This window comes from Humulus lupulus, chromosome 5 (genome assembly GCF_963169125.1).
Source record: "Humulus lupulus chromosome 5, drHumLupu1.1, whole genome shotgun sequence".
Classification (NCBI taxonomy): Eukaryota; Viridiplantae; Streptophyta; class Magnoliopsida; order Rosales; family Cannabaceae; genus Humulus; species Humulus lupulus.
Genome location: NC_084797.1, coordinates 95,784,745 through 95,798,815, shown reverse-complemented (window position 1 = coordinate 95,798,815; position 14,071 = coordinate 95,784,745). Strand labels below are relative to the sequence as shown.

The 14,071-nt window shown below is 40.8% G+C and overlaps 1 protein-coding gene across 1 annotated transcript; it reads right to left on the bottom strand.

The window, feature by feature from the left end:
* Positions 1-1,606: 1,606 nt before the first annotated feature.
* LOC133779310 (uncharacterized) lies at positions 1,607-13,620 on the bottom strand. The gene is made up of 6 exons (XM_062219286.1): positions 13,587-13,620; positions 12,083-12,152; positions 2,250-2,311; positions 2,082-2,145; positions 1,904-1,988; positions 1,607-1,711 (listed from the first exon to the last, which is right to left on the bottom strand). Exons 1-5 carry the CDS (start codon positions 13,618-13,620, stop codon positions 1,949-1,951), a joined length of 270 nt encoding a protein of 89 aa, XP_062075270.1. The 3' UTR covers positions 1,607-1,711; positions 1,904-1,948.
* Between the last annotated feature and the right edge of the window lie 451 nt (positions 13,621-14,071).

The window sequence follows — 14,071 nt, the reverse complement described above, 5'->3', positions numbered from 1 at the left end:
CCAAACATATAAATATATATATATATACAATACAACAAAAGAGTACAAAGCATAAACTAAGCACAATGATAGAAGTAAAAGATAAATGTATTTCTAAGAATGAGACAAATTAAAAGCATTTAACAACATGGTATTTAATAGAAAAGGAAAGAGACTTGACAAGATGCTCATCCAAATAAGCATAGATTCTTTACACTTAGCTAAGAAATACACATAAACTTGAGATCACTACCATATCTTTTCAAGGTTCTTGAATATAAATACACATAAACTTGAGATCACTACCATCCCAAGTCCTCAAATTCCCAAGTATCAAACATTCTTTCTTTGCTTGACTTAAGCAGTTGCTGAAATAAAGTTACAAATCTCATCTTTTGGCTCTTTCTAAAAAACAAACTCAAAATACTTGGCAGTACTATAGTCATATTTTATAATCTAATTTTGATATACATGAAAAAAAGTTACTTTAGTTTCACATGTACAACCACTTTGTAGATAAGAATTCATATAGGAAAACCTCACTTATTAGTTTTATTTGTGTAGAAAGAGGTTGTGACTTTTGTGGCAAGTCAAATGATATTGGTATTGAAAAATATATCTCTACTTTTTGTTGACAAAAAACAGCTTGTAAATAATGAAAAAAGCCTTCAATAAGCAGAATTCTAGCAGATAATGAGATAAGTAAGCAACCCTTGGTATATCAGATAATGACATGTCCTATTATGCATCAATAAGATTGGAAGAGAAGATAATGATTTTAAATGGTTATGGCTGCTCTAATTTGGATATGAAAATGTGTCCTTCAGATATTAGACATGCCTAAGATATCTTAAAATCTGCATAAATCAAATTTGTAAAATCTTATTGCAGTGCTTGCAAAACACTTACCACATCTTTTGACGATGGTGCATCATCTGAAGTTCTGTGTCTGGAATGGTCTCCATGCAAACCATGCCCAGAGCTATTCCTTCTCGCAAAAGCCTCAGCTGCACCAAAGAATCTTTCTCGAATCTCCTGTCCCACTAATGGAACATTCCAACATAAAACAATGAGCAATTAGTTTAACTTCAACATTAAATAAGGAGAAAAAGGCTCAAAAATTCCCTGACCACATAATAGAGCTTCTAAACACGTGCAAACAATGTCCACTAGGGAAGCGAGGGTGGATGTTTCCAAGAAAAAAAAAGAACAAACCTGAAGGTCTCTCTATTCTCTCTGCAGGTGGCCCAGGATTTAGAACCGGTTTCCCACTTGGTTGCTACAAAAGGGGGAAAACAGAATAAACATGGATAAGAGAGAGTATACAGAAGGCATGGATGCAAGTTCCAATCGGTAATTTTGCAAGTGTATTGCAGATGTAATAAATAATGTACACACCCGAGCTCTTGAACTGGATCCAATCTGTGGATATTTCAGTATAGTCCAATCAAATACATAATCGAATTGATACCCTGAAAAAAATAAATTCTCACTCAGATAAGATTAGCTCTCAAAAGATCCATCATCTTAAAAGTCCAATGCATCACTAACATAATGGTGACAAACGCTTTGAAATTGAAGCCTCAAGAATCTTTTAATGATTAACCTTCTCAAATAAATAAGTCTTGAAAATCCTCTTCTGATATAAGTAGTTTGGTTTGTCTTCAAACCGTAATGACCAACAATAATGGAAGTACGATGTAAATTCTGATGGATATGATTTACAAAGAACCTGCCAAGGTAGTAGGCATATCAGTATCTCCCATGCCTTTAATTTAAAAAATAACAGTACATGGTATCAATTTAAATGAGCTGAAAAATTCACCACCAACCATCTGTAATGAGCTAATAATACCATGTTCTCATATGAGAGTTATAAATGCTAACTTCACCCTACACTACTTGCAAGAGCTTAAGATCATACCTCTATGGGAGTAAGCATCTTCTTTTCACTGGTCTTGTCCTATTTCTATTTTTTCGTACGTGCTTTTAATCCCTGCCAGGGAAGACTAGTAAAGAAAATAAAATAAGAAAATAATATGGTGAAACAGAGCAATGAAACAAAGGAAAATGGATTTCAGCATATCACATAAGTATCCAACCTTCCCCTCAAAAAATACATAAGCACATAACCAAGAGACTCCAAATCATCTCTTCTACTTTGCTCTGCATAAAGATTAAATTCACAATTAGATAAAGCCCAAAAGTCTCAAGCATTAGAGGGAGAAACAAATAAAATATTCTTTAATTATGAATTATAAATGGCTCACCAACTCCAAGGTGAGTGTTAACACTTGCATAACAAGCTGTTCCTGTGAGATTCTTGTTTTCCCTGAAGCAATAAATTAACATAATGAGCAGATTTTTGCAGGTTGAAGCGAATTTGGATCAAAGAACACAAAATTGATAATGAGAAACACATAAGTATCACCCTAATGTTTGCCGAAACCAATCTAAAAACTTGTTATTTAATATTAACTGTAACGACCCAAATTCGCTAATAAGGCTTAAGGGCCTTGATTAGTGTGCCAGGAGGGCATTAACGAAATAATTGTGATTTCATGAGCAATTATATGTTTAATAATTCTTATATGATAATCGATTATATTATGTGGTAATATGGTATGTGATATATGTGAGAACCACATAATTATGTGGACAGGTTCGTTGAGCACGACTCAAGACGATTCTAGGGTCAGATAGCGGGATAAGCCACAACGAGGTTTAAGATATGACTTTGGAGAAGTCGGGAATAATTATAGATAGCGGGTAGCAATTAGGATTATCGGGTCATGAAAATAAATATATGGAGATATATTTGAGGTTAGAATGTCTAGGCGGGAATACTGGGGGATATCACCATTTTGGCCTCGGGGACGGTTCCGGCACCCCGAGCCTCGGGATTAACTTAATAGATAAGTTAGACATAGAGAAGCTTTTGGAAGAAAACATAAATCGACTTTAACTTAGCTTCAGCTCTCTCTCTTTCACGTATAAGGAAACACAAAAGAAACTAAAGGGGAAATTAGCTGGAATCTCTTGGATTTGTAGTGAGGATTTGAAGGTCTAGCTCAGGGATTTATCAAGCACTAAAATAGGGATTAAGGTAAGCATCTAAACATCTTTTCTGTGGTTTGAATTCTGAGTTCTAGCTGGGTTGGTTAAGTGTTGAGACAAAGTCAGTTTTGGTGTTTTAAGGCAGAATTAAAGAAGGGAACTTGGGAGCATAGCTTGGCCACAGCTTGGTGGAGTGATTCTACAACAAAGGTGAGTTTTAACTTCTGGTTTAGAGGTTTAAATAGAGTTTAGGTGGCTGGTTTGAGTGTTTATAGCACTTGGGTTTCAGAAGTTTAAAGGAGGAGATTAGAGTGTGTTAGGCTGTGTTTTCTTGGGAGTTATGTTGTTTAGATCATGCTAAAGAAGTTGGGAATTAATTGGTTAAGAGTTGGGAAGTTTTGGGATGATTTAAGGTAAGGTTTTGAGCTTTGAAATGGTGAAAAATCTAGGTTCAAAGAGGAGGGTCGCGGCTCTGTTCTAGAGCGCTGCGGCCCTAGCATGCAAAGAAGCCAAGGGGGCTTGGCCATGGGGGCGCGCCGCGGCGCCCAAGGCAAGGGTCGCGGCGCGTGTGTGGTTCAATGAGGGAATAGGTTTTGTTTAGGGAAAGGGCCGCGGCTAGGTTTTGGGGGCCGCAGCCCTTGGTTGCACACTTGAGATTTTGAGGGTTTTAAGCATGGGGAAGTGGTCTAGTGTGCTCGGGTTTGGTTTCGCCACCGTGCTTGCTGGAATTAGGAGTCCCGGGAGTTAGTTTTCTAACTGGAAACCTATATTTGAGTATTTATGAAACACTATACTTTGGTTGTGGCTAGGTGATAAAAGCTTAGGCTCGGGAACGGATCGTGCTTGGGGGGCGTTGCTCGTAATTCGATAACTGTACAGACTAAAGGTAAGAAAACTACACCTGGTTGAATATATGAGACGGGACTAAGGGTTTCCTATTGTAGAAGCTTGAAAAGATGGTATTATGCCATGCAAGCCATTTAGTGAACCAACGGCCTAAGGGTGCCAAGGTTCTCACTAGCGCACAGGGCGCGGCTCGGCCACTGGTAGCCGAGGACAGCTTATTATGCACTGAGCTTGGTTTAAGCGGGCCAGAGTCAGTGGGTTAAACAGAGGGTGCGGCGTAAGTCGTCGGCCCTGAAAATTATGTGATATGATTATTACATGTGATTGAATGTATCTTGTGTTGGAATGTATATGCTGAATATCTGTTGTGGATTATCTGATGGGTATACATGCTTACTGAGCTATTTGTCTGTTGCTATTGTTTGAGTTATCTATGGTGTTTTCTTGCTGGGCCTTGGCTCACAGGTGCTACGTGGTGCAGGTAAAGGCAAGGGCAAGTTAGATCAGCCCTGACAGGAGTGCTCAGCGAGCAGAATGTACATAGCCAGGTGCTCGGCTGCCACGGTTGAGGTCTAGGCAAGGACATGGAACCTGAAGAATGTTTGTTTTGCCTTAGTATGGCTAGTGGTTACTCATGTACTTTTGGGAGTCTGTAAACTTGTTTTAACTTTGTTTTGTATGGGATCCCATGTTTACTACAGTTTAAATATATGAAATGAGTCTTTTGAGACCAAAACCTTTTTACCCATAGATCTTACATGTTTAGTGACACGTTTTCAAATTAATGACTTGATTAGCGAGTCCTGCACCTTTATAAGTACACAGTGTAATGGTCTTGGCTATCTAGAGCGTTACAACTTGGTATCAGAGCGTCCTAGGCTTAAGGGTTCCTGAAGACAGCTTGGATATGTACATTCGCTATTGGAGACAAGCTGAAGTCAGGGTTTGGTAATGTGTATATGTGTGTTTATGTGCTTATGTGCCTGAGATGAGCTATGCATGTTAATATTCACTGAATTGCTAGGAAGCATGTGATACTAATAGGGCCTGGCCCTTGACTGCTGTGTGAAAATATTGAGGCATGTTTATCAACATTGCCGTGCATGTAAATGTGTATATGAACGATTAATTGTTTATGGTGCATGGATGCTTATATGTGTTGGTTACCTGTGATTGATTATGTTTTATTGTTGAGCTTTGGAGAAGCTTTTACCCTGTCATTGTGGTCTGACTGCCGAGTCGATATTTGCAGATTGACTTGGATAGTTATGCGTCCAAGGAAATCTTCACGACTAGCCGACACTGGGTCCGGGACCAGGGGCAATGACCAGGGCCAGACACCTCCGCTAGTCCCTGAGAACTGGAAGCAGTTAATGGCTGAGATGCAGGCTCGATTACAGAGCCAAGACGAGCTGATTCGTATTCTGCAGCAGCAGGCTCCATCAGGGAGTGCTGCCCCTTCCTTACCACCTGCAGTGGTACCAGCTGTGCAGCCTGGGGAGGTTGTTAACAAGTGGGAACCGTTATATGAGCGGTTCAGGAAGCAGCAACCCCCAGTCTTTGAGGGAGGACCGGATCCATTGAAAGCCGAGCAGTGGCTAACCATGATTACAGTAATCCTGGATTTCATGAGGATTGAGGGACATGATAGAGTGGCCTGTGCCACTTATATGTTGAGGGAGGAAGCCCGTATTTGGTGGGAAGTGGCATCGCAGACCAGAGAGGTTGCCACACTGACCTGGGAAGGTTTCAAGGATTTGTTTGGCCAGAAGTATTACAATGTTGCTGTTAGGGCAGCAAAGGTCAATGGGTTTGTGAGTTTGGTACAGGGCAGTATGACTGTTACTAAGTATGCCCTGAAATTTTATAGGCTTGCAAAGTTTTCACCAGATCTTGTGCCTACTGATGCTGCTAGGCAAGATTGTTTTATTAGAGGGCTTAATGCTATGATAGCCCGGGATGTTAGGATTACCACGGTACCTGGAGGAACAACTTATGCTCAGGCCGTTAAGAGGGCTCTTACCGCAGAGGAAGCGGAGAACAAGATATGGAAGGAGAGCGCAGTGAGGCATGAGAACCATAGGGCGGTGCCTCCTTATTCAGGAACAGGTAGGGGCGGAGGCCCCAGTGACTTCAAGAGGAAGACTCTTAACACGTCGACCGCTCCTAGTTCTGATAGGAGAGGTCGGGGTGGTCAGGGTGGCGGTGAGGCATGGCGGACCTATCCAGAGTGCCCGAGGTGTAGAAGACGCCATCTGGGCGAGTGCCGGGCCAAGGCATGTTTTGTTTGTGGAGCAGTGGGGCATCTTAGGAAAGACTTCCCAACGGTGAAGAAAGGTGAAGCAGGAAAGGTGGATAGCTTGACTCTAGCTCGAGTATTCACCTTGACTCAGGCGGAGGTTGAGGCTAGTCCCTCAGTAGTGACAGGTCAGCTTTCTAGTGATGGCTTTCCTTTTACAGTATTGATTGATTCTGGTGCTACACATTCTTTTGTTTCTAGTAGAGTGATTGATAGATTGTGTAGACCTAGTGAGTATTGGACTGCGGGGTTTGGGACTTTATTGCCTACATGGGAGCTGGTAGTCTCCAGGAGGTGGATTAGGGCACTGCCAGTGATGGTTGATGGTAGGGAACTTTCGGTGGATTTGATTGAGTTAGATTTGGGAGACTTTGATATGATTCTAGGAATGGATTGGCTAGCTAGGTATGGGGCTACGATCGATTGTAGGAAGAAGATGGTTACTTTTGAGCCGGAGGGCGAGGACCCTTTTGTCTTTTGTGGGTGCGGTATCTGGACCCCGCATACCTATGATTTCAGTGTTGAGAGCCAAAGACCTGTTGCAGGGGGGATGCATAGGTTTTCTGGCTAATGTGGTGGATACCACCAGAGTTATGCCGGCAGGGCCGGGAGAGACTAGATTGGTGTGCGAGTTTTTGGATGTCTTCCCCGAGGATTTGCCAGGGTTGCCGCCGTGTAGGGAGATACAATTTGAGATTGAGTTGGCATCAGGGACAGAACCAGTATCCAGGACACCATACAGGATGGCACCAACAGAACTGAAAGAGTTGAAGATATAGTTACAAGAACTTTTGGATTTGGGGTTCATCAGGCCTAGCTACTCTCCATGGGGCGCACTGGTACTGTTTGTTAAGAAGAAGGACGGGACCTTGAGGATGTACATCGATTACAGAGAATTGAACAAGTTGACTATTAAGAATAAGTATCCTCTGCCAAGGATTGATGACTTGTTCAACCAGCTACAAGGTAAGACGGTGTTCTCAAAGATTGATCTTCGATCTGGTTATCACCAGCTGAGGATCAAGGATGAGGATATACCAAAGATGGCTTTCTGGACGTATTATGGGCATTATGAATTCTTGGTCATGTCTTTTGGTCTGACCAATGCCCCAGTAGCTTTTATGGATCTGATGAACAGGGTGTTCAAAGACTTTTTGGACTAGTTCGTCATTGTCTTCATCGACGACATCTTAGTATACTCCAGTTCAGAGGCAGATCATGAGCAGCATCTCCGACAGGTCTTACAGAGGTTAAGGGAGCATCAGTTGTACGCCAAGTTTAAGAAGTGTGAGTTTTGGCTACTAGAGGTGACCTTTCTTGGACATATAGATGGGGCAGAAGGGATTAAGGTGGATCCGTCCAAGGTAGAGGCGGTCAGAGATTGGCCGAGGCCGAGGAATGCCTCGGAGGTGAGAAGTTTCCTTGGGTTAGCAGGTTACTATAGGAGGTTTGTAGAGGGGTTCTCAAAGATTTCTTCGCCGATGACAGAGTTGACAAGAAAGAATCAGAAGTTCGTCTAGTCAGAGAAGTGTGAGAACAGCTTTCAGGAGTTGAAGCGACGACTTATTTTTGCGCCTGTGTTGAGTCTTCCTTTGGAGGAAGGGAAGTTCATGGTCTATTGTGACACATCAAGGTTGGGTTTAGGCTGTGTGCTAATGCAGAATGAGAAATTCATAGCCTATGCATCTCGATAGCTGAAGGAGTATGAGCAGAGGTATCCAACTCATGATTTGGAGTTAGCGCAATTGTGTTTGCACTGAAGGTGTGGCGTCATTATCTATATGGAGAGAAATGCGAGATCTACACTGATCATAAGAGTCTGAGGTACTTCTTCACTCAGAAGGATCTAAATATGAGACAGAGACGTTGGTTGGAGTTGGTTAAGGATTATGATTGTGATATCCTTTACCACCCTGGGAAAGCCAATGTGGTGGCAGATGCATTGAGCCAGAGGGGCCCAGGACAGTTGTATAGTTCTACCCAGATCTCGAGAGAATTGGCTGATGAGATGGTCAGGGCAAAGATAGAACTGGTGGTGGGCCAGTTAGCCAATATCACTTTGCAGTCGACCTTGTTGGAGCGGGTCAAGGAGGGACAGTTGACTGATGTGCAGTTGCAGGATAGTAGGCGGCATGCCTTAGCGGGGACAACTAAAGATTATTCAGTTTCAGAGGTAGGTTTGCTCCGATATCAGGGACGGATTTGTGTTCCGGAAGATGAGGGGATTAGGCATGAGATATTGGATGAGTCCCACACTACGCCATACTCACTTCATCCGGGTACCACGAAGATGTATCAGGATCTACGGACATTATACTGGTGGCCAGGGATGAAGAAGGATGTAGTTGAGTACGTATCTAGATGTTTAACCTGTCAGCAGGTTAAGGCTGAGCATCAACGACCAGCGGGATTACTGCAGCCTTTGGGTATCCCAGAATGGAAGTGGGAGGACATTACGATGGATTTCATGGGAGGATTACCCAGGACAGTTGGACTCCATGACTCGGTGTGGGTGATAGTTGATAGATACACCAAGTCAGCTCATTTCCTACCAGTTAGGTCAACTTATACTGTGGAACAGTATGCAGAGCTGTATGTGAGGGAGATAGTTCATCTCCATGGGGTTCCAAAGTCTATTGTATCTGATCGAGACCCTATCTTTACCTCTAAGATCTGGGGAGCTCTGCAGAGAGCCATGGGGACCCAGCTGAAGTTTAGCACAGCTTTTCATCCTCAGACTGATGGACAGTCTGAGAGGACGATTCAGGTATTGGAGGACATGCTTAGGGCATGTGTGATTGACTTTGAGGGTTCGTGGAGTAAGTATCTTCCATTGGTTGAGTTTTCATATAACAACAGTTATCAGTCCATGATTGGAGTGGCTCCTTATGAGATGTTATATGGAAGGAAGTGCAGATCGCCTATTCATTGGGATGAGATGGGTGAGAGAAGATATTTGGGGCCAGACATGGTTCAGAGGACTAATGAGGCCAATGAAAAGATTCGAGCTAGGATGCTTGCCTCACAGAGTAGGCAGAAAAGCTACGCTTATCCTAAGCGTAGGAACGTGGAGTTCCAGGTCGGGGACCACGTGTTTCTGCGAGTTTCACCGTTGAGGGGTGTGAGGAGGTTTAGAGTGAAGGGCAAACTGAGCCCTCGGTTCGTTGGACCCTTTGAGATTCTAGAGAGGGTTGGGCAGGTGGCTTATAGGCTAGCCTTGCCACCGTCTTTATCAGGAGTTCATAATGTGTTTCACGTCTCTATGTTGCGGAAGTATGTTTCTGATACAACACATGTGTTGAGGCATGAGGACTTGGAGCTGCAAGCAGATTTGTCCTATGAGGAGAGACCAATTCAGATTTTGGATCGGAAAGAGAAGGTTCTGCGGAATAAGACGATTCCATTAGTGAAAGTATTATGGAGGAATAGCAAGGTTGAGGAAGCAACCTGGGAGCTAGAGATAGCGATGCGGGATCAGCATCCCGAGCTATTCAGGTAAATTTTGAGGACGAAATTCTCATTAGGATGGGATAGTTGTAATAAGGCTTAAGGGCCTTGATTAGTGTGCCAGGAGGGCATTAATGGAATAATTGTGATTTAATGAGTAATTATATGTTTAATAATGCTTATATGATAATCGATTATATTATGTGGTAATATGGTATGTGATATATGTGAGAACCACATTATTATGTGGACAGGTTCGTTGAGCACGACTCAAGATGATTCTGCGGTCAGATAGCAGGATAAGCCACAATGGGGTTTAAGTTATGACTTTGGAGAAGTCGGGAATAATTATAGATAGCGGGTAGCAATTAGGATTATCGGGTCATGAAAATAAATATATGGAGATATATTTGAGGTTAGAATGTCTAGGCGGGAATACTGGGGGATATCACCATTTTGGCCTGGGGGACGGTTCCAGCACCCCGAGCCTTGGGATTAACTTAATAGATAAGTTAGACATAGAGAAGCTTTTGGAAGAAAACATAAACCGACTTTAACTTAGCTTCATCTCTCTCTCTTTCACGTATAAGGAAACACAAAAGAAACTAAAGGGGAAATTAGCTGGAATCTCTTGGATTTGTAGTGAGGATTTGAAGGTCTAGCTCAGGGATTTATCAAGCACTAAAACAAGGATTAAGGTAAGCATCTAAACATCTTTTCTGTGGTTTGAATTCTGAGTTCTAGCTGGGTTGGTTAAGTGTTGAGACAAAGTCAGTTTTGGTGTTTTAAGGCAGAATTAAAGAAGGGAACTTGGGAGCTTAGCTTGGCCACAGCTTGGTGGAGTGATTCTACAACAAAGGTGAGTTTTAACTTCTGGTTTAGAGGTTTAAATTGAGTTTAGGTGGCTGGTTTGAGTGTTTATAGCACTTGGGTTTTAGAAGTTGAAAGGAGGAGATTAGAGTGTGTTAGGCTGTGTTTTCTTGGGAGTTATGTTGTTTAGATCATGCTAAAGAAGTTGGGAATTAATTGGTTAAGAGTTGGGAAGTTTTTGGATGATTTAAAGTAAGGTTTTGAGTTTTGAAATGGTGAAAAATCTGGGTTCGAAGAGGAGGGTCGCGGCTCTGTTCTAGAGCGCTGCGGCCCTAGCATGCAAAGAAGCCAAGGGGGCTTGGCCAAGGGGGCGCGCCGCGGCACCCAAGGCAAGGTCCGCGGTGCGTGTGTGGTTCAATGAGGGTATAGGTTCTATTTTGGGGAAGGGCTGCAGCTAGGTTTTGGGGGCCGCAGCCCTTGGTTGCACACTTGAGATTTTGAGGGTTTTAAGCATGGGGAAGTGGTCTAGTGTGCTCGGGTTTGGTTTCGCCACCATGCCTGGTGGAATTAGGAGTCCCGGGAGTTAGTTTTGTAACTGGAAACCTATATTTGAGTATTTATGAAACACTATACTTTGGTTGTGGCTAGGTGATAAAAGCTTAGGCTCGGGAACGGATCGTGCTTGAGGGACGTTGCTCGTAATTCGATAACCGTACAGACTAAAGGTAAGAAAACTGCACCTGGTTGAATATATGAGACACGACTATTGGCTCCCTATTGTAGAAGCTTGAAAAGATGGAATTATGCCATGCAAGCCATTTAGTGAACAAACGGCCTAAGGGTGCTAAGGGTCTCACTAGCGCACAGGGCGCGGCTCGGCCACTGGTAGCCGAGGACAGCTTATTATGCACTGAGCTTGGTTTAAGCGGGCCAGAGTCAGTGGGTTAAACAGAGGGTGCGGCGTAAGTCGTCGGCCCTGAAAATTATGTGATATGATTATTACATGTGATAGAATGTATCTTGTGTTGGAATGTATATGCTAAATATCTGTTGTGGATTATCTGATGGGTATACATGCTTACTAAGCTATTTGTCTGTTGCTATTGTTTGAGTTATCTATGGTGTTTTCTTGCTGGGCCTTGGCTCACGGGTGCTACGTGGTGCAGGTAAAGGCAAGGGCAATTTAGATCAGCCCTGACAGGAGAGCTCAGCGAGCGGAATGTACATAGCCAGGTGCTCGGCTGCCACGGTTGAGGTCTAGGCAAGGACATGGAACCTGAAGACTGTCTGTTTTGCCTTAGTATGGCTAGTGGTTACTCATGTACTTTTGGGAGTCTGTAAACTTGTTTTAACTTTGTTTTGTATGGGATCCCATGTTTACTACAGTTTAAATATATGAAATGAGTCTTTTGAGACCAAAACCTTTTTAACCATAGATCTTACATGTTTAGTGACACATTTTCAAATTAATGACTTGATTAGCGAGTCATGCACCTTTATAATTACACAGTGTAACGGTCTTGGCTATCCAGGGCGTTACATTAACATTTATAAGTTAAAACTCAGCACAGTGATAATCATTACACATGATATAAACACCTTCCACTATACTTAAGACCATAATATTTCTCAAATATCTGTTACCTGTATGGAATGTGCTTGTGCGTTTGAAGATCCCTATACTTTTTCGCAAGACCATAGTCTATGATATATACTTGCAATAAAGATTAAAAATAAAATTAAAAAACAGAGTGTTAGGCTGTCCTAACATCAAACTGTGAATTAATTATTCTAGCTTTGATAGATAGCATAACCAAGGTCAGGTGAACTTAACGAAAGCGACTCATAAAAGGATAAAGCCGTCCCTACTCCAATTCATAAAGGTTCATAAGTTTAGGAAGTTTAGTATCCAATATCCCAATCAATGAAAATATGAATTCAAATTTAAGGTATTGTAACACAAGAGCCAAGGTTCCAACTATCCTAGTTTATCTTTATATGAAATTCTGTTCTTAGAAACTACAGCTCAAAAAAGTTAAATAACAACTAAAGTTTAAAATACAAAGGCCAGAAGTTGGGAAAGTAGCTAGCAAACTGAAAAATAATAATATTAAAGACCAACAACAACACAACAAATGTATCAAAAGCAGTTTCCAGATGTATCAAAAGTCCAAATGGAATATTGAAAGCATGAGGTCTATTGATTTTGCCAAAAAAAAAAAAAACAAATCTACTAGAACTCATAAACAAACCCAGAAAGTTATTAAAGTCTAAACCATTCTGTTCAATTTAATTTTTTAGCATACAAAACAGTTGGAGAAAAATCGCACACCAATACAAATATTAACAAGAATAAACCTGAACTAAAGGGGAAAGGGCTTACCTTCATCAATTGCAGCAAAAGAAATTATTAAAAACAAAAGCAATAGCACAAACCAAAGAAATAATATTTAAGCAAAACCAACAAATTAAAGCCTACTTAAAGGATCTTGACACAACCATAATGTGAAAATGTAAGGTTTATTTATAAAAGTTCTAGCAACAAAAATCAAACATATTATAAAGCTAAAAATATAAATAACCAGTATGCAAGAAAATATAAAATTATGTCAAATAATAAAACATAACCAGTCATGTAATGAAAATTTGTTGCATAATGATTAAAAATAAATCAAAGATCACTTTAACATACATTTTAAATCAAGTTAATGGTACTTTATCACTTTAGAAAACACAATCAAAACTATGGTTCTTTTAACTATACTTAAGAAGAAAAACGGTTAAAACAACACTACATCTGTATGAAAAGAAGAAAGACTTAAAATTTTTATATTACCAAAACAAGCTAAACCAGCAGGAGGGGAAGCTAATCCAGTAGCGGTGGGGAAGTTACTAGGCAGCCACAGAAATGCTCAATGGATTCTTTCCCTCCTTATTATTAATATAAATTAAATTATAAAATAAAGTTGCTAAATACCTACTCATCTCTCTTAGTTCAAAAACAACTTCATAATAGGGGAAAAGCTGGAAGGAATCAAAGAACTCAAGAAAATAAAAGGCCAGGAAAGAAACAAGAATAAACTGAAGCCATATATTATATTAACTCAATGACTAAGAAACAAAATAAAAAACTGAGTTGAGTACATACCATGTTGAGTAATTGGAGCTAAGCACTTGGTCATTATCAAATAAGAACGGCAGGTTTCAATAATTTCATAAATTGCTTCCATATGGAAGCAAATTTTCAATTATCAAATGGCCAAAATCTCACAATCCAATTTGGTTGTATCCTCAATTAGACAAGTGCCAATGATCTCCATTTCATCATTACAAAAAAATACATAAAGGTAGTGTGCAAAACATAGTATTTCAGGCAAAAAGATAACTAATAAAATAGAAGAACAAATTTACTAAACATGCAAAATTTAAATGTCTTTTCACTTCTGTGATCAAGAACCTAAAACATGCAAATGAAATACAATTGCAAAAAAAAGATATGCAAATAATAATAGTTTAACTTTAAGAGAGTAGAGCTTCAGTTCACACTTATAACAAAAGCTTAATAAAATCATATAATACAACATGTATAAATCAAATCTAGACAATCCTAACTTCATACAAAAAAATACAGCA

Excerpts from the sequence above, each read along its gene's own strand:
- LOC133779310 (XM_062219286.1), bottom strand. The coding sequence starts at position 13,620 with ATGACCAAGTGCTTAGCTCCAATTACTCAACATG. Across the intron at positions 12,153-13,586 it reads AGCTCCAATTACTCAACATG|TATATATCATAGACTATGGT; the intron begins GTATGTACTCAA and ends CTTTATTGCAAG. Across the intron at positions 1,989-2,081 it reads ATGTATTTTTTGAGGGGAAG|TCTTCCCTGGCAGGGATTAA; the intron begins GTTGGATACTTA and ends TTTCTTTACTAG.